The sequence below is a fragment of the Aristolochia californica genome, unplaced genomic scaffold (genome assembly GCF_029961685.1).
Source record: "Aristolochia californica isolate CCGP_79_NKW_82.1479 unplaced genomic scaffold, dmAriCali1.0.hap1 SCAF_5, whole genome shotgun sequence".
NCBI classification, from domain to species: Eukaryota; Viridiplantae; Streptophyta; class Magnoliopsida; order Piperales; family Aristolochiaceae; genus Aristolochia; species Aristolochia californica.
In genome coordinates this window covers 7,018,077-7,038,482 of record NW_027182214.1, presented here as the reverse complement: position 1 = coordinate 7,038,482, position 20,406 = coordinate 7,018,077, and the positions used below count along the sequence as shown (strand labels likewise).

The following is a 20,406-nucleotide window of genomic DNA, read 5'->3' as shown; positions in this document are numbered from 1 at the left end:
TTGTATTAGTTAACTCAATCAACATATACAAATTAATTAATTAGATTAAAGGGTATTTTTTAACTTTGATATATTATAAAATGGATACATTTGAAAGTAAAAAGAGAAGATGACTATCTTATAAAGATATTTCAGAAATTATAAAAAGGTAAAAAAGGGTTAATCGCTTCCATCTCCCCAATGATATCTCAAAACTATAGGAACATGTATAGAGGAGTCGTATATGACTCTTAAAGTAAGAAGTCTCATAGAGCCAAAATTAATATGGTGTAGTCTAAGAACAGTCTCATGGAAGGTCTCACAAAAGAGTCTCGGTTTATGTTCAGTCATTCAATTGTTCTAAAACTTATTTTTTAGTGTTTAACTTTGGGTGTAACTGAGACAAGGGTAGTTTAATTGTAATTGAATTCTATATGTTTCCACTATTATAAATAGAAGATCATGTACTCAAACTACAACAAGTTAGTGAAATATTTCTCTTTTCTAGAAATTCAACATGGTATTAGAGTGGGTTATGTGACTTGACTTGATCAACCCACAAAGATAATGTGATCCTTTCTGATCTATCATCTCTAGTAGTTTAGGTTTGAATTCTATCTTTTTTCTTTATTTCTTGTCTCAATACCCATTAGTTTCTTGGTGTTCTCACCTTCATACTAAAATTTTCATATTTTAAATTATATATTTAAAAAAATATCTCTAAGTCTAATTTCCAACGCAAGAAGAATTTTGGCAATCAGAGTTTTCTACAAAGAGATATCGATATTTGAAGCAACAAAGGTCAAACTACAAGAGAGGTTCGAGCAACAGCACAAAACTTCAACTTTCTAGACATTTTATACCATCAAGAACGAGACTTTATATGGATAATTATATATAAAAATAAATATCTATAAGTTATTTTCTTATATATCCAACCAATTCTCAATCTGAGTTTCATAGAGGGAGATATCTATATAAAAAATAGTCATGCTAGCTAAACAAGAAAAACTACTTAGTTCGGCCAAATTAAAGAGTCCAAAATATATCAGATTATTTATCTAAAAAAATTATATTTTATAAAGAAAATTTATATTTTTATGAAATATATCAAATTATATTTTCATATGGAGATATTCACCTTGGAGTCGACAAGGGTCGAGCTACCCAAAAAAAAGATCAAAAGGTCATAAAAGATTCAAAAACAAATCTTTTTGGTCAAATTAGGTATCAATTTAAAGCTCTTTGAGTCTAGTTTCTTTAACAACAAACTTTTTTATAATTCTGAGTTATATTTTTGGAGATATCAATATTAGAAATAGTAAGGGTTAGTTATGATAAAAACCTCTCATTTTCCTATTATATCCCTATTCATTGACGTGAATTGAGTTTCAATTTCTCCTAAAATCGGAGTTTTTTAGCCAAATTTATCTTCTAATAAGAGAATTTTGGTTAGACTCAGTCTCTCCATTATGTGCTAAGTCAAGGTATGCAATATCGTGCTTTGTTTGTGTTACTTGGTTGTGTATTTTTTGCATAATTAACTCCAAAAATTTGTGGTCACCCAAAAAAAGTTATACTTGGTCAAATTTATTAAGTTCTATTATTATTTTCCCTTACTTTCGCAGAAAAAAAGGTCACTTTGGAAGTATGAGTGTTGCATAATCACCTGTTTCCGGTTAAAGTTGTTTGCCTCTAGTATTTCTTCAATATTTCATCTTGTGTTTTTATCACTTCAGACCAATGCCTAGACCCACTACCTAACAAGTATAGGAGTGTGCCTAACATCCAACTTGAGTCAAGCCTTTTGTTCTTTACCCAAGAGGTGATTTGTGTTCGAGCTACCTTTAAAAAGTGAGTAGTCTATTTGTTGGGCCCTAAAGTTGGGTTATTTTTCCACCTTTAAAATTGAGTCATGTGTGTTTCGAACTATGACCATTTTTTATTGGTCAAACAGTTAGGAGTGATTTTCTTCTCCCACATTGTGTTTTGTCCAAGCTGGGTCTCCATATCCTTTTTATCCCCAGCTTGAAGGGGAGAAGTAGAAGAAGAAGCACAAGAAAAATGTATTTTGTTTTACATGTTGTGGTAATTTTTATGGGACCAAAATATTCAAGAAAGGGAGAACAGATAATAAATATTCAACATCTATGAAAAAGTTTTCGACAATGAAGATTGAAGACCAAAAATCCTCCTCATTACAAGCTGAAGTTATAAACTCCAACTTGAGGGGGAATATTGAAAAGCAGTTATGGAAGCGTCTTGCATGACTCTCACACTAAGAAGTCTCACATAGCTAGAATTAATATGGTGTAGTCTAAGATGAGTATCATGGAACGAGGTCTCACAGAAGAGTCTCAGCTAAAGGTATTTTAGTTATGTTAGTCTTCTATTTATGTTCAGATGTTTAATTGTTCTAGGACTTATTTTTTAGTATTTAACTATGGTGTAGCTGGGACAAGGGTAGTTTAATTATATTTGGATTGTACTTGTTTCCTCTATTATAAATAGAAACTCATGTGCTCAAATTACAACAAGTTAGTGAAATATTTCTCTTTTCCATTAATTTGACAAAAAAAAAAATAATGCTTACATATCAAACACAAGGATACCAGCTTCTCGTATAATCGCTGCTCCAACTGCCTCATCCCTAAAGAGCAAAGATGAGATATCATTTTTCTTATCCCTTTTCCGAAAGAATGAAAAACAACAACAGAAATCTAAATTGATACAGGGTAGGGGCCAAAGTTTTAAACACAAGCTTGATGCCCCATAAGAGAAGTGTGTTGTAGGAGACCACTTCTTTTGGAAAGTAAGTGGGTTGATGAAATAATGATGCCATCATGAAGGAGACGAAATTTCTCCTAATTGTGTTCTCATTTGACTCTCTTCTCAACCTTGCATACTTAAGCACTCGATTTTTTTTTTCAAAAAAGCAAGCATATGAATTGCAAGAATAATCTTCAAGGATTTAACTCTAGATTGTCCCAGATCTAAAAAGGCTTAAAAAAATACAAACTCCATGATAAAAATTGAAATAAAAAAAACTAATTTATCATCACTTAAATTTAATAGAAACTCTCAGGGTAAGATTTGAATTTTAGAATTTATTTAGCTGGTTTTTACTCTTGGAGTACTTGCTTTAATTTCTATTTAGATAATATTTGAATTTTAAAATTTAAATTAAATCAAACTCATTTATTATCGCTCAAAATTAATTAAAAGACCTAATTTAATTCTTCTAGGTCAATTGAGCAAGACTAATCGTTAAAGCATAGAACACATTTAGGTAAGATTTGAGCTTTAGAATTGAAATTAAATAAACTTGTTTACCGATGCTCAAATTTAGTTTAAAAAACCTAATTTAATTCTTTTAGGTCAACTGAAAGAAACTAATTGTAGTCACGAGTAATGCCTGGGATATTGCTTTGATGATTCAAACTGCTCTACTTGAGATAGATGTTTCCATGTTTGTATTAGAGCTCGCAATCTGGCGAAGGAGTACCAAGTTCTGCTGATTCCATGAATTTACATTTAGTAGATTGTATGATTCTCTCATCTTAGGCACTCCTTTCTCATTTCATCCAAATTCAATAGTTCTTCTAATTCTATGAATCTTTCTAGAATGTTCTTCTCTTGAGTATCATTCAAAAAAGTTTCGAATTGCCTGGTATTCCACCAAAAGGAAGTTTATTTAATCAAAGTTTTACTTTATTTTTTTTATCTAATTGAGAAATTTAACATGATAAATTATTTAATTTTTGGTTTATGTTACACTTATTTTGTGTATCTCATATGACTTATGATAATTATAAATCTGATGTCATGTGATCAATATGCATTTAATTGAGGAGTAGTTACAACATTCTTGTTCATGAGAGAATTTATATATTAAGTCCTCTAGCATGAATCTTATGAGATATGATTCTTAGTTCTATGGTTTTCAAGCTACTTAGATATAGGTGGGTCGCACATGCCTAGTTCTCCTCTTAGCTTAGAGAATCAATCAAATCCTATTGTCTTTGTGAAAAATTTAGCTAGTTGATTTTCTGTAGGAACAAATTCCACCTTTATCATCTTAGTTTGAACTTGCTCTCGTATGAAATGATGTATGATTTTAATATGTTTTGACTGAAAGTGGTGAATTGGGTTCTTAGGGTTATAACACTCATGTTGTCACAATAGACGACAATTTCTTTTTGCTCTAAATTGTAATCCTCTAGCTGTTGTCTCATCCATAAAGGTTGTGCACAACAATTTTTGGTAGCTATGTAGTCAACTTAGGTGGTAGATAAGGCAACTAAATGTTACTTCTTGGAAAACAAACAAACAAGTATGTTTTAACGTAATTGGCTGCTACAACTAGAACTCTTCCTATTAATTTTGCAACTAACAAAATTTGTGTCGAAGGACTCTACTAGATCAATGGTAGAGGAGTTTAAGTACAAAAGTCCCAAATAAGATGTTCCAAGTAGATATAGGAAAGTCCTTCTCACAACCACTATGTGGGATTCCCTAAGGTCACAATGAAATCTAGTTCATAGGCTTAATGAAAATATTATGCCATTTCATTGCTTATGTCCGGCTTCGGTGGCACTTGGATGGTGTTATTTTTTTTATTTAATCTTGGTTGTGTCTCGCATAATCTGCTTCATCTTGACCGTTGGTCGAACTTCAATATCGGTAATTGATTTTGATTTTGACCATTGATTGACCCCTTGACTAAATCCTCATACTTTGACCTTTGAGAAGTTAGACTTTGACCATCAATCAACTAGCAAGCAAGTCTCTTCAATCTTGATATCTTGATTGTTCATCGATGTTAATGATTTGGACATTTGATTGGGGTATGTAGGAAGATGGGCTCAAGCTAATATGACCATGGAAGGCCCACACATCCAAGAGATATGGAAGATGGCTCAAACGCACATACCAAGGAGTAGGCCCACACGTGGTGGCATGATGGTAAATAAAGAGTTATCTCATAAAGATGATATTGATTTAATTAGTATAAGTTTTAAGGGTATAATTGTAATATTATAGTTTTACACATTTATAAATAGAACTTCAGGGGGAGGGTTAGGACATAAATCCATAACCTTTTTCTTCCTCTTGTTTTCTCCCCAATATGTCGTCTCTCCTTTTCTCCATGAACTAATCCATGGAGTCTTGAAAATCAACATGGTATTAGAGCATTGATTTTCAGGACTCATATGTATGATTTTTAGGATTCCAAAACCCCCTTGTTTGTCTTATATTGCTACTTTGGGTTTCTGGTTGATTGCCATGTCCGTGAGAATATGCCTGAACCTTTGTTGTTCTCTTGTCGGCGATTGATTGCTCTCCTGGTCAAAATTTCTAACTGTATCAATTAGAATCGCAGAAGCCAAAGGGTGTAGGCAATGCAGCTCAAATCAGACGCATCCTCTTGTCAAAGCAGCTCATCACTATAATTGGGATCCCAAATGCCAGGATGAGGAAGAGACGAACTACATTCTGACTTTTCAGAAGATTCCTTTTGTATTTCATGTGGTTGGAAAGATGAAACTCTAGAAGGACAGCCCAAACTTCTGTCCAATTGCTACTGTTTTGCCCAAGGGAGACCCATGAATGCACTTTGAGTAGTCTGAATTACAGAATTGGAAGAAGTGACAAAAAACATATTACTTGGCGACGAGTGGACCTTTTGTTAGAAAAACCGTAATCTTAAATTTTAATTTAGAATTTACATTATGCCAGAATATTAAGATTCGGGATAAATACTTGGATCCATTCCAAGTAATCACCTTCGTTGTGGAATTCTGCGACAATTGATACGAACGACAGATGAGGAGAAGGAGTTGTGATTTAGTATGTTGGGGACAATAACCATAATGGGTTTTCTTATATAGGATTCTATAATTCCCTATCGTATTTACTCAATTGGCCCACTTTCGTTTTAGGCTTAACAAAATTAGATGACACATTATATTAAATAATAAATATAATTAAATAATAAATATATTACAAATTAAAATAAGAAACGCTAATTTCCTAATATCTGCAGCTCGCCCCCGATATCTCTGTCATCCCGCCAGCATCCAGATTTTTTTTCTCGCTCTCTTCGGAAACACCTTTGGCTGGCATATGTGTTTTGGCCTTCTACGGGCATCGAGTTTATTTCTCTGCAAATCCGTATCACTGTCGTTGCTGCCTCTCCGGGATTTTTCTACTATTTTCGGAAATATTACGGCTGTTAATCCGAAAAAAGACAGCCAGCCAGCCATCAAATCCGTGAGATTATTTGATTCTGCTCTGATTGATTCCGAGAGCTCATTCTATTGTCTCTGTTAATCACTCTGCCTCGTCTTCGCTGTCTCTCTGGTGGTTCCACTGGTTAATCCTCTCTCTGTCAGATTGGTTTAATTCTGGAATGTTACTGTGTTTACTGGTCACGGAAGATAACTCAGTCCTCCTTTGCTGGCTTCTCTGGTATCCTCGGTTTACTCGAAAGATCACGACTCTTGGTCGATTCATCGTTGTCTCGGGATTGATCTTCGGATTTTCATTCTCTGTTTTTCCATGATTATCGGCCTGATTTATTGCTCTGTTTGGAAAGATCTCCTGCTCCGTTGATGATTCTGGAGACTGGGCCATCTCTATTTTTTTCCACTTCGATTACTGTTTTCTCCGCAGCTGAAACATGAGGGAGAGGTGCTGGTTTATTTTTTGCCTGACCGTCGTTCCGAGATCTTCGCTGGATTATTTCATCCACTGAGAATATTGTTTCTTCCGAGAGGAGAGGTGATGGTTTGAACCAGCGTCCCGAGCTTACCACATCAGACTCCGCCGAGTCTGTTACGCTTTGGTGCGGGGGAGGAAGAAGAAAGCTCACTATGGGGGGGGGGGTTTAGTCATCAAAACGAAAGTTTGATTTTCATTTTTATATTTTTATCTTTATCACGTGCATCTTCATGATCTTCATCTTTAGAATGAGTGTCACTGTGAACAAGTTCATCTTCGAAATCTTCGAAATAGGGTGTTAGTATGGACAAGTTCATCTTCATCTTCATCTTCATCTTCGAAATTTAAAACCATTGATTTTATTAATTATAAAAATAAGTTAATTAAACAAAATGCTTGAGTTAATAATATTTTACTTGCCACTATTAAATCACTAATATAATAGAGTAAATAAAAAATAAATATGATTAATAAATAAAAAATATTATATTAATAACATAAGATAATTTTTTTACATGGTATTAATTAATAATATATTTTGATAAAATTAAAAGTAATTAATTAATCAAATGCATACTTTAATTATATTTTATTTACCAGAGACTTAAATATGAAGTTTAATATAGTAATAAAATTGAACAAAAATAATAAATAAATACATATACAACTTTATTAAGAACTTAAAAGAAAGATTATTCAAATAACAAGTTCGTGCCTTTAATATTAAAATCATCAAGTTACAAGTTTAGTACATATAAACGACGCATGTTCAAAATTAATAAGATACAACCATCATTTATCGTTCCACATGGAAGTCAATATGACATCTCGAAATTGTGTGGATTTTGTGGATTCTAATGCACTCTGCCTTTGAAAGCATGTTACTTGGCTACCCACATCCTCAAGACCATCACAATTAGGGGTGGCATCGAGCCGAGCCGAGCCAGAACCTGCCTATGTTTGAGCCTTGCTTGATTTAAATGTTCGAGCCTAAAATTTTAACCGAGTTCGAGCCCAAAAATTTTAACCGAGTTTGAGCCGAGCTCGAGCCTCAACATACATTTAAAACTTTTCAAAAAATATATATCAAATAAATTGTATATAAAATTATGCATATATTTTACATAAAATTGGACATGATCCCTACATAAAATTAGGCATAACCTATATTTATAATACATGTATAAGATTGGGCATAACCTCTTCTTAAAATTGAGCATAATTTATGTATATAATACATGTATAAAATTTGACATGACCTCTACTTAAAATTGGGCATAATCAATATACATAATACCTGCATAAACAGTCCATAAACACTCCATAAAATTGTCTATACATTCCATAAACACTCCATGAAATTGTTTATACACTCTATAAAATAGTCTAAACACTGCAAAACATTATAAATAAACTCCATACAATAATAAAAAACAACAAAATTAAATAAAATATCACTATCAATTTACAATAATCTAAATAAAAACTATAAATCCATTATAAATTTACAAACTATAGTTGTTTCTCTTCATGCTAGAAAATAATATACATCCCTGCATGAGCAAAATCTCCACCTATGACAAAAACAAAAAAATAAAATTAGAGTTATACTAACGCGCAAAACATAAAAATATTTTATAGTACATCATGATTTATTGACCTTTATGTAGTAAAGCCATATAGAATTACATGCAGTAACTCGTTGTGTGGTTGCATCCCAACCGAACCCACTAGTGTTGATACAACTCGTTATTGTTTGGTATGTTTTCTTCTATGATTTTGTTCTATTCTTCACCTGCTCAACAATTTTTTTATTGACTACGTCTTCATTGAACTTATTAACACAGTTCATATATACCTCATGCTTCCATACCCCGTTAGGCAACTTGTTCCCTAGATTAACCTACTCGACCAAGAGATCGAGCATTTTGCTATCGTCTTCGAAGGTCCAAATGTCATGTGGTCAACCAATCGGTTGTCTTCTTGTAGCCATGTATAATATAAATCCGAGACGACCCTCATGGAAAAAACTTTATCAGACAACCTTTACCCATCACAGAAACACAAACCATAAAAAATAGAATACCATATGGTGGATATGTATAACACCTGAATCTCCTCACCACATGGCAAAAACATTCCATAGCACTTAAAAAATTCTCAACAACATTCTCAAACATTTCAAAATTAATTAAACTATTTTCACTACTGTATATGCACTAAACAATGAGAAAACACACACATCAAGTCCAAATTCACCGAACACCCGTGGTAGAGCCCCATATAACTTCGCAATCACTACAAACTGTACCTCGTCGGTGATGGGGGTCGGGTTTCGTTGGCTAATGGAAGCCCGTGTAGGCGACTCAACCTTGTTTGAATTGGACTAAAAAACCCCTAATAAAACCTAAACCATAAACCTTCAAACCCTAAAGTCAAACCCTATCACCTACTAAACTCTAAACCCTAAACACTAATTCCATAACATAATACCCTAAACCCTAGACCCCCTAAGCCTTAGAAGCCCTAAACCCTAAACCCTACACCATAATTCCAGACCCTAAACCCAAAAAACTCTAGAGCTTAAAAACACAAAACCCCCAAAACGTTAAAAACCCTAAACCCTAAACCCTACACCATAATTCCAGACCCTAAACCCTAAACCCTAAACCATAATTCCAGACCCTAAACCCTAAACCCTACACCATAATTCCAAACCCTAAACCCAAAAAACTCTAGAGCTTAAAAACACAAAACCCCCCAACACGTTAAAAACCCTAAACCACCTACTAAACTCTAAACCCTAAACACTAATGCCAGAACTTAATACCTTAAAAGCCCTAAACCCTACACCCTAATTCTAGACCCTAAACCCAAAAAACCCTAGAGCTTAAAAACACAAAACCCCCCAAAACCTAAACCCCCTAAACCTTAAAAACCCTAACCCTTAAAATACCCTAAATCATTAACCATAAACCCTAAACCCTAATTACAGGACCCTTAAATACCAAGCAACAAACCCTAAAAATAATCCATACACGAATAAAAAATTTAGACTATAAACCGTAACCCTAAATCCCACAATAATGCACAAATAACCCCCAATTGGGCACTAAAAATAAATTTAAATCAAATAAACAACTAATTTAATGAAAAAAATTAGGGTTTAGGCATACCTTTTGAAATTTGGGGAAAACCAAAGCCGAAGGGTGAAATCGATGTCGAATGAGGAAATCGATGCCTAATCGAAGTAGAAATTAGCCGAAAGGGAGAAGATAGAGAAGAAAGGGAGGTCGGGAGGGATAAGAGAGAGAGAAGCGAGAGAGAGCGAGTCCGAGAGAAGCGAGAGAGAGCGAGTCCGAGAGAAGAGAGGGAGTCACAGAGACGAGAGAGGGGAGTGTGAGAGAGAGGGCAAGGCCGAGAGATGAGGCCGGAGATGAGAGAGAGCTGAGACGGTGGCCGGAGATGAAAATCTGATCGATTTTATGGCAGCAACGACGTCGGGGGCGCAGGGAGACGAGAGAGGGAGTGCGGGAGAGAGGAAGAAAAAACGAGAAATGACGACGCGCAAGGGGGGGGGGGGGGGGTGCGAGGAGAAAGAGGGGGAAAAGCCAGTGTCGTGCGTCCTTCAACTCAAAGAAGATCAAACAAGGCCTTTTTTGAGATGAAGGAAATTAAACCGTGGAGATGAAGGACACCTTCATCCCCTACATCGAGATGAAGCTTCATCTGCGCTCCACTAACGACTTCAAGTGTTGAAGGGAGTTATGCGGTTGAAGATCATCTCGTCCTTCAAGTTGACTAACCCCCCCAAGTGTTTAATCTGTCGAGCAACCCGAACCAACGAACCAGCAACTCGGTCCTGGTCTCCTAACTCAGCATGACTCATTTATTGACTCAGATTATTATTACTTGGTCAACGTATTATTTGGTGCACTTTCAGATGGACTCCCTAAGAATTATTTCATATGTCCTAATTAAGAACTTTCATTATTTGGTATATATTATTTGGGTTCAGCCCCATTTCAACTACTGCTGTTGTGTCTCTCTGACTAAGACATTATTATTGAATGACTTCTCGATTGTTGACTGTTGTCAACATTTGTTATTCCGATGAAGAAACACACACATGGTGGCCCTAACATATTATATTTCGGTGATTCCCCATTACCCTCTTATTATTTGTTAAAATCAAATTTAAATAATACTTATAGACCCATTACCTACAAAGGATAGGAGTGAGCTCAACATCCAGCGTAGGTCAAGTCTATTGTACACCCAATATCTATTTTTTTTTAGCTATCTTGAGAAAGTGGGTTGATTCTTTGCCCCACAAGCCTTTCAAATTGAGCGGAGAATATTTCTGACTTTGACCATTTGACTAGAGTATGGAGCTTTGTTATAAGCTAAAGTGATTTTTTCTCTCACCATTACTATACAAGTTAGGTCTCTTAACAATAACAAATAGACCACTAGCTTGAGGGAGAATGTTGGAAAATATGATAGACTGCTATTTTTTACGAAAATAACTTATACACCATTTGCAGCTAGTTGGGCGTTTATGATGTTATCTCACCCCAGTTTGAGGGGAGCGTTGGAAGATAAGGTCAAATCCACACAATCAAGGAAAACTTACAAATCCAAGTGTATTTGAAGATGGACTCAAGTCCACATAACCAAGTAAGACCCACACATTCAAGAGAGGTAAAAGATAAGCTCAAGCCCATAAACCAAGAAAAAGGCCAACACTGGGTGGCATTATGATAAATAAATAGTCATCATATAAAGATGATATTGATGTAATTAATTTATGTTTAAAAGACATAATTCTAATATTATAATTTTACTCATCTATAAATAGACATTCAAATGGAGGTTTAAAACACAAGTCAATAACTTCTTTATTCCTCTTGCGTCTCTCCATTTCTCCATGATAGATTCGGTTTTGTGAATGAGTAGGCATGACATATTCGAATTTCTCAATGCTCCATACAACTCAACTCAAATGGTTCCACCATTACATCTAGACTCTTGAAATCCGAGTCAACTCATTAAAGACATCTCATAACTCAAAACAACCCAGTTTTAATTGATTCAAGTCCAGTGCTTGCTTGATACAAGATCTAATCAAGTTACTCCTGCAATTGCCCAAGTTTAAATGCTAGTAGATTCCGCAGTCCAGAACACATAATTTGTTTATTATCTCCTTGAAAATTATACTAATAACAACAAAAAAAAGCTTATTCAAATTTTAAGCAACTCCATAGCAGATCATTAATAAGATTTTTAAGTTAAGAGTTCTTGAAAACTAATAATTTGAAAAAACATTTCTAAGATGCATGTCTCAGGTCAATAGTAGTTTAATTTTGCAAACTGAAAGAAGACCAATGGATCTTGCTCGGATTAGTACAAGTACGAGGTTTAAAAGATAGATTGAGCCTCACTTTACAAATCAATCCATAAAATATAGCAGAATCCTAGAAAAAAAAGAAAGGTTTCAACTAAAACTTCCTAATCCTTTACCTCTTCAGCTACCCACTGTAAGTCTGCAATTTTCAGGTTAACCCATAAAACCAGATCCCAACTATATAACCTCAGTCACCCGTCTTACCATTACTTGGCCCAACTCAAAACTTTGTCAAAGACAGTAAGATGACACAAAAATGGGAATATGAACTTGAAAAAAAAAACTCATTAAGCAGCTCCTGCACCACCCTTGCCCTTCTTCTTCTGAGTTTTTTTCAAGTAGAACTCCAGCTCCTTCCCCTCCAAAACATATCTGTCAAGAACAATTGCACGACACCAGCACGATATAAAGGTGACCAAAAACTCTTATTTGAATACATACAACAAAAAATGCACAAAAATTGTTATTACTTACCCATCAGACCGACCACACTGGCCAGGACGGGATGAAATACAAGCTAGCAGCCTGCCACTACCAAACTGTTCTTCTATATGAGGGTCAAGTTTGCGACCCTCAAGACGTTTCTCCAGTTTCCTTGTCACATGATTGCTTTTCTTTGCCTCTTGAGCAGCCTCACCCTCCTGAACATAATCACATAACATCATTAAGAAAAATAGAGAGAACATAAAATCATAGGAGAAAGTGTATAGCATAAAAACAGTAAGTGGAATGTCAACCCAAATGTAGTTTCCATTATTTCATATAATTGACCAGATCCACAGTCATAAAACAGGAAGGTATTTCATTTAAGTAAGAACAATATGTTGTACCACACCCAATCCTTCATCAGCAATGGCAGAAATCTCTTCAGCAATAAACCTCTTCACCACATGTTCAGGACCCATAGGCTATACCAATCCTCATCTCTTAGTGTAATTGCAGACAGGCTAATATAGTCCAAGATGCTATCAAGCAACAGACTATACTTCTTCCATATTTTAGTAAACCTCATCTTATGTGCATCTGGTGATATAAGAATTATTTTACAAGATGGTTAATATACTTGGAAACTTTATCGATTTTCAACCACATAAAAGAGCAAAAAGTTTTACTTTGATGTGACTTGGGCCTGTGGTAGTATTCTAGCATGAGGTATTAGGTTCAAGTCACACCAGGAGTTAAAGGTGATGTGTGTGTGCATAATCAAAATTTAAAAAAAATAAAAAAATTAGATGTTGTCCATGTTTGATTGGAAGAGAAAAAGGGAAGATGAACAAATATGAAATGCAGAAAGACTAACCAAGCAATTAAAACTATTATTAAAAATCCAAGTGGAGTTTGTGAATTAGTTAACATTAATATCATGACATAATGAAACCTATGCAAAAAAATATTGTAAATCATATGGAGTTCGTTCCATCTAATGCTACATTTTCACACTCACTATAGACCTCCAATAGCTCATACTTCAACAGAGCCTTCCTTTAAGTATTTGTGGTGTACAACTTAAAACATATGAATATACAAAAGTTATATCATTCGAAACTGAAGAAACAATCACAAATTTCATAACTCGACATAGCCTAGGTCTCAGCTTACTCTAAACTGGCCATGGCACACTCCAAGGCTCACTTGTAAAGTAATAAAGCTTGTATCTATGTCACGTGCAGGTTACCAAGAACTGCTTAGTTGCAAGCTTAATGTTACACACTACTCCATTTGGGGATGCATTTCATGAGTTTCTCGATAACAGTATTCCTCTAACACCAATACATGCCCAAAGCATATACAACCCCAAGAAATTTAAGACCATCTAATAAAGCATCAATAGCATTAATAGTAAAACATAAAGGAATACCTAGCACTGAGAAAGAAACCACCTTTTAAAAAAAGAAATAAAGAAAGAGACCACCTTCAACAGTGTAAAAAGCTAAATAAAATAATTGAAATCTTTACTTTTCCCATCGAACACAACAAATCTATTGTTTTCATCATATTAAAAAAGCCCACATTAGAAAAACCAAGAAACACCTCTCCTTTGCTGCTAACACAAGAGGAGAAAAGGACTACCTAGAGATGCACAAATGAGATATAGGTCTCCAAACTTAGGGCCGCTGAGGAGTCTGTACATGTCACTCGGATAAATCACTAATAAAGGTTGACAAATAATAAGATAATACCTCTCCTTCCTTCTTCACTGCTTGTGCTGATGGCTTCTTCCTCCCAATGTCAACACCATAGTGCTGCAGGTACCATTGCTTGAAGGGTGCAGCGTCAACTTGCACTATGGCACTCTTGACCAAGGTTTGGGTTCGTACAAGCTCGTTATTAGAGGCATTGTAAACCACGTCGAGGATACGGGTCTTGCGGGTGACGGCCTCGCTTCCCCATGAATAATTGCCGGTGTCCAGACGCAGGGCGCGCCACTTAACGTTGCCTCCACGCACGCGAATCCTCCGAACGGTCTTGTTGCTCGAGAGCTTAGTATTTGCAGCCTGACGCCCAAGCTCGTACCTTCACATGTTCAAAGTTTAGCTAGAGAAATGCAGAAACTAACTACGCTGCAAGAACAAGAAGCCGCAAATACTTCCAAAAAGACAAAACGGTATTGCAAATCACGATGAAGTGCCCAATAAAGGAGAGGAAAGATTCGAAGAAAAGAAATTTTTTACCTCTGAAGCGAGAAAACAAATAGAAGACCACGGACTAAAAACAGAAAATGAGAAAATAAACATAATAGCTGCATTTTAATATATGGGACGAAACAGGAACATTATAAAAGTAGAACCGAACTCACTTTCTCTTCTTTCTCCATGCCTTCTTCTTACCTCCAGTGGCGCGCCTCTTATGCATTGAATCCCTGGAAATACCTGCGGCAATCCCAAGTTATTCCGCATTGAGGCGAATCGAGAGAGAGAGTTTAGGAATTACCCATTTTGCCTAGTGAATGAGGAAGACGCCCAGCTACAGTTTTTCGCCCTCCGTCGGCTCAGGTGGAGATTGGAGAGGCGCGGACTGCTTTTCGTCCTCAGAAGGCAGCCATAAAACCCTAGTAGCGTTCCTTCCCCTCCATATGTTGGTCAATTACCAGAATAACCTTGATTTTTTAACTTAAAATTAATTATTCTTATTTTACATAGATTTATTATTTTATACTTTCATATTGAGGTTTACTTTATTTTTTTATTATTTTTAACTTATATTTAATGACAAATAGAAATTATAAGAGTACAATAAGTTAAAAATAATTACTCGAACTGTGCCTATCAATTTAACCTATAAATTGCATGATTTGGCTTTGCTAATCGAGCCATGGCTATGTGAGGAAACTATCCCTCCATGACCTAGAAAATAAGTGAGAGGGGTTATTTTAGCACCAATGGGACCCCGGTTGATCCAAGTGGCTTATGAAGAGGGAGATGAATTGAGTTTTTGTAATTTTAAACTTAAATTGTATGAAAAATAAAGTAAACAAAAATACAATTAAAGAGACAACAGTTACACACCCGTGCTTGGGAAATTTCATTAATAATCACTCTATTAGTTTGAATAATTATAAGAAAGATTATGACTCTCCTGCAAGCCACGTGTATGCTCGAATACACGATTACAATTCAATTTGTCCAAGAGATTAACTAGATTCCAGCTCTAGCGGGCCTTTCTATCTAGATTTAACAAGGTCCTATATAAACCTATCAAGAATTAAAAATTACAAACAAAGGTAAAAATTACACCCTTTAAGCTGTGGAGAGATAACCTTCACCTTGAGAGATCCAAGCTTCCAACTTTTGATGCACAATGTGTAAGGAGTTGGAACTGAGAAAGGAATGGAATATTTTGCAAAATGGGGCTATTTCTTTCTCAAAATAAGACGTTGCAAGGAATTTCAAGATAATGTTAATTAATTACAGTAGGTATGCCAATAAAAGCTCATTAATATCTTAATGGGAGGTTTAGTGGGTATTTATAAGTTCTCCAAGCCAAACTAGTTGTTTTTTGCCCATTTGTAAAAAGTTGATTTCACATTAATCAATCGAAGTAAAGTGATTGATCGGTCAATCGAGTGTTTCAACTATATTTCATCAGAAACTGACTTATTGATCGATGGAATGATCGATCAATATCTTCTCATTGGGTTTGACATTTTTAGTTGATTGATCGATGTACAAGATATGATCGAGCAATAAGAATTCCTATAGGTAGTGCATAATAAGTATGGTTGATCGATGGCTTTGATATGATCAATTATGCTTTACGTCCCTGGATGACAAAGTTCTGTATGATCGATCAGTCTCAGGAGGTTGATCAATCAATCAACATGTTTTTATTTTGCTTGGACAGTTTTGATCGATCAATCCACTTGGGTTGATCGACCATGCTTTATAACACAGTTTAGCCATGTTATGGATGATTAGTCAATCGACCTTGGTTGATCAATCATGCTTTATATTTTTGGCATGTGTACTTCTGGCTACTTAATTATTGGCAAATGTTGGTCAATTATTCCAATGCCAGTTCACTATGTGAATTTTTAAAGTATGAAACTTTGTGATCCTAAGTGATTCTAACCTATGTGAAATGTATGTATACTTTGGTAAAAACATGTTTAAGTGCAGATATGTCTTAAAGCTCCAAAATTTGCACTGTATCTCAAGTTTTGGAAGAATTGGTCTGCTTTCTTACATTGATTGAGTTTTGACATGTTTTCAATACTTCCTAAACTCTAGTCTTATATTTTTCTCTTCATTTTGAGGGTGCTTCTTCAAGAACACTTTGACATTCTATGGAGCTCGAGGTCTTTGAGAAGCTTGTGCCGATTCATTGCTTAGACCTTTGAGTTTTGTGTCTCTTGAAGGAAATGCATATGAAATACTAGAATTGCAATTATTAGCTCCATTAAAAAATTTTATCATCAAAATCAAGAAGGAAGTCAACACTAGCTCAACAACCCCACCCTCCAACACGTGACCCGATCAATTGATGACCTAGTCAGTTTAACTGAGAAATCGTCATAACCTGGTTGATCACTAATTGTTGATTAGCTCAATCCACGTAAAATTAAACCCAACTCAACTAACTAATCCCCTCCAATTATGATGATTGAATAGTTTTAAAGTTATTTCATATTTGATCACCCAATTACTCAAATAAAAGAAAGATACTTGTGTAATAACTCTCTCCATATGAAAGTGAGAGAAAGTAGTTGTATAGAGGACGGATTAATTTATTCAATGTTTAATAAAAATAATTCAATAATATACTCAAATGAAGTTTTTATATCTTCATTTTTATATTATTTTATATGCATTTAATTATATGGGAGTGATTAGATAAATAAATGGTTAGGGAAGCTAGTTTTGGGTAATCATATTCGATAAGTAAATCCTCCTTACTCATTTGATTCATTGCCATCCCTAATTAGGTATACTTAATAACATTGCTTAAAAGCTATATGAAAGCTTACTTTAAATTAATATGTCCCAATTATCAAATTTCAAATTTTTTAACAAAACAATTCTATGAGGAAGATACTTGTCTTTTTCTTAAAAATTAGGGTTTTCAAGAATTAAGTCCCTAACTCCTCCTCCTCCTCCTCTTGATTTATATAAACTTTTCAAAGCAAATAATTACATAAGTGCCCCTCCTTACAAGTGCTGGAAAATAAGGAGTTAACTTAAGAAAAATTATAATAATACCACTTTCCCACTTATCTTTCAACACTCCCCCTCATGTTGGTGTAAACATCCAATTTGGAACATGTGGTCCTTTGTGGTTTTATTGCAATGACTTATTGTTAACTATCAACAACCTAACTTTGAGAAGAAACATATTTGAGACCTATAATACTAGCTTGTAATTTTTCTCTTACAAAGTGATAATCTTACTGTTTGCCCAGTGGCTTCTCAAGAGGTGGGAGAATTGAGAATTTTTAAAATTAAAAAGAGATTTCGGCTTCCCTTTTGGTAATCACCGCCAAAGAACCCTTGCTCACAAAAATTTCTCTTATTGCTCTATTAGCTGAAATTTTACATAAAAAGAATTTCAACTATCTATTAAGCCACATGTATGCTCAAATACACGATTAAAAATCTCTCCTTGAGACTACATAGCTACCTTCTAACTCTAGCAAGCTCTCCTTTCTAAATTTCTTTGTTCTAGATCAGCCTTGAGAAGAACCAATGAAAATACAAAAATAAAAGGAAAACATACACCTTAGAAATTCGGAGAGAGCATTCTCCTTGAGAATTCCAAGTTTCCAACTTTTGATGCATAAGAGACAAGTATCTAGAGCTTGAATTGCTAGTATGCTTTGAGAATTTGAGGGAGATAGGTAGTTTGTGCAAGTTTGTGGATCTTTTCTCTAAAAAATGGTTTGTGAAGGAATTTCAAATGCAAACACTGGTTGAATATAATAAATTACCAATAAATGCTCTCATTACTCTTCACAATGTGTTTGGAGGGGTATTTATAAGTTCTTGTTGATTTCTAGGGACAAGACATAAATACAAGAGATCTCAAGGGAAGGAGAGAATAGAGGAATTCTAGATCTTGGGAGAGAGGAGAGAGAGGAAACCAAGGGAGAGAAGGAAGAAGAAAAGAGAGAGAGGTGTATGGACGAATTTGAGCCAAGAGGAAGAGGCTTGAATGCTCTACCCCATGCCTCGAGGTTATATTTATAGTTGTGTGAAGACGTTTATAATAACTACGCTGTCCTTAGGGCTACATGTTTCAAAAGGAAATGAACATAAGAGGACATACACCAACTTGCATAATTATAATTTTATGCCATTTCTATGAAAGTTTTCCTTATTTACTAACCATGTCACCCCTACACACGTGGGTGTCTCTTAACACTCCACCTCAAGCTGGTGTTTGCAACTTTGAAAATAATCTTGGTCAAGAAACTTGTGTGCTTGAAAAAGAAATTCAAATCTTGTGTGGCTTGAAAAAATTTTTCGATTGCCTTGCTTTGATTCATCTTCTTATTGTCCACATCTTGCTTGTAGTCTTCATCTTGTTATCATCTTGTTCTCATCTAGTTCTCATCTTGTCTCCCCCTTACTTGGATATTCTAGACAAATAAAACTTCATTACCACAACACGTGAAATTCTTTATTTTTGGTTACCTTTATCTTGTATTTCTTCTTCTACTTCTCTCGTTCAAGTTGGGGATCTTTTAGTTCTTTACCAAGAGACCCAACTTGCACACCATAACGATTAGAGAAGAAAAATCGCTCCTACCCGTATGACAAAACTCTATACACCAGTTAAAATGGTCATAGTCTGAAACACAAAACTTTAGGACACAACAAAGTGACTACTCACTTTCTAAGGGTAGCTAAAATAAAAAACACCTCCTGGGTGAAAAATAAAAAGAGTTGACTCAAGCTGGATGTTGGGCATATACTCCTATACTTTTTAGGTAGTGGGTCTATAAACATTGCTTTGAAAACAAATTGAAGAAAGTAGCTCTCATATTTCAAAAGGAAAGTGGCACACAATGCAACTTTTCATACTTCCAAGTAAGAAGAAGTGGCTATTAGACCAGTAGATGGATAAAAAGTGACAATGTTTTTATTCAAGAGGGAAGTAAAAAAAATCCTCTATGAACATGATGATTTAGGGAACTTAAAACAATAAGAAAGTTTTGAGATAGAACATAATAATTGAAACTTTCTAAAAATAAACTTTTCAAATAAGGCAATTACTTATTTAACACAACTTGACCAATTTACAAAGAAATTATTCAAGAGATAATTCTGGAATAAGGGAGATTTAGGACACTTGGAATCTAGAATTAGGAAACAAAACTTTCTAAGTAAAAAATTTCAGACTATGTAAAAAAGAAAAGTAAACTCATAACATAAAATTTGAAGTTCATCTTTATCTTCATTTCATTCATCTATATGAACTTCATCTTCGAACTGGGTGTTAGTATGGACGAATTCATGTGCACTGGAAAATAGTTTCCAGTGTTAGTGCCCTCAAATGAGAAAAATATGGAAAATAAGAGAACTAGTAACTTGTAATAGTATACTTAATTAAAATATAATACTTAAACATTAAATTAGGTAAAACAAACATTATTACTACACGAATAACTACTTTAATGTATAACTAAAATATATTAATATACTAATTAATTGAATTATATATTATATTAGGGGGGGGGGGGGGTTAGTCAACAAACATAAAATTTGATCTTCATCTTCATCTTCGAAATGGGTGTTAGTTTGGACAAGTTTATGTGCACTGGAAAACAATTTCCAGTGTTAGTGCCCCCAAATGAGGAAAAC

The 20,406-nt window shown here is 34.7% G+C and overlaps 1 protein-coding gene across 1 annotated transcript; it reads right to left on the bottom strand.

The window, feature by feature from the left end:
• Nucleotides 1-12,046: 12,046 nt before the first annotated feature.
• On the bottom strand, nt 12,047-15,149 carry LOC137965626 (small ribosomal subunit protein eS8-like). The gene is made up of 5 exons (XM_068811900.1): nt 15,041-15,149; nt 14,907-14,979; nt 14,290-14,623; nt 12,584-12,750; nt 12,047-12,481 (listed from the first exon to the last, which is right to left on the bottom strand). The coding sequence occupies exons 1-5, from the start codon at nt 15,042-15,044 to the stop codon at nt 12,397-12,399; spliced, it is 663 nt and encodes a 220-aa protein (XP_068668001.1). The 5' UTR covers nt 15,045-15,149; the 3' UTR covers nt 12,047-12,396.
• Between the last annotated feature and the right edge of the window lie 5,257 nt (nt 15,150-20,406).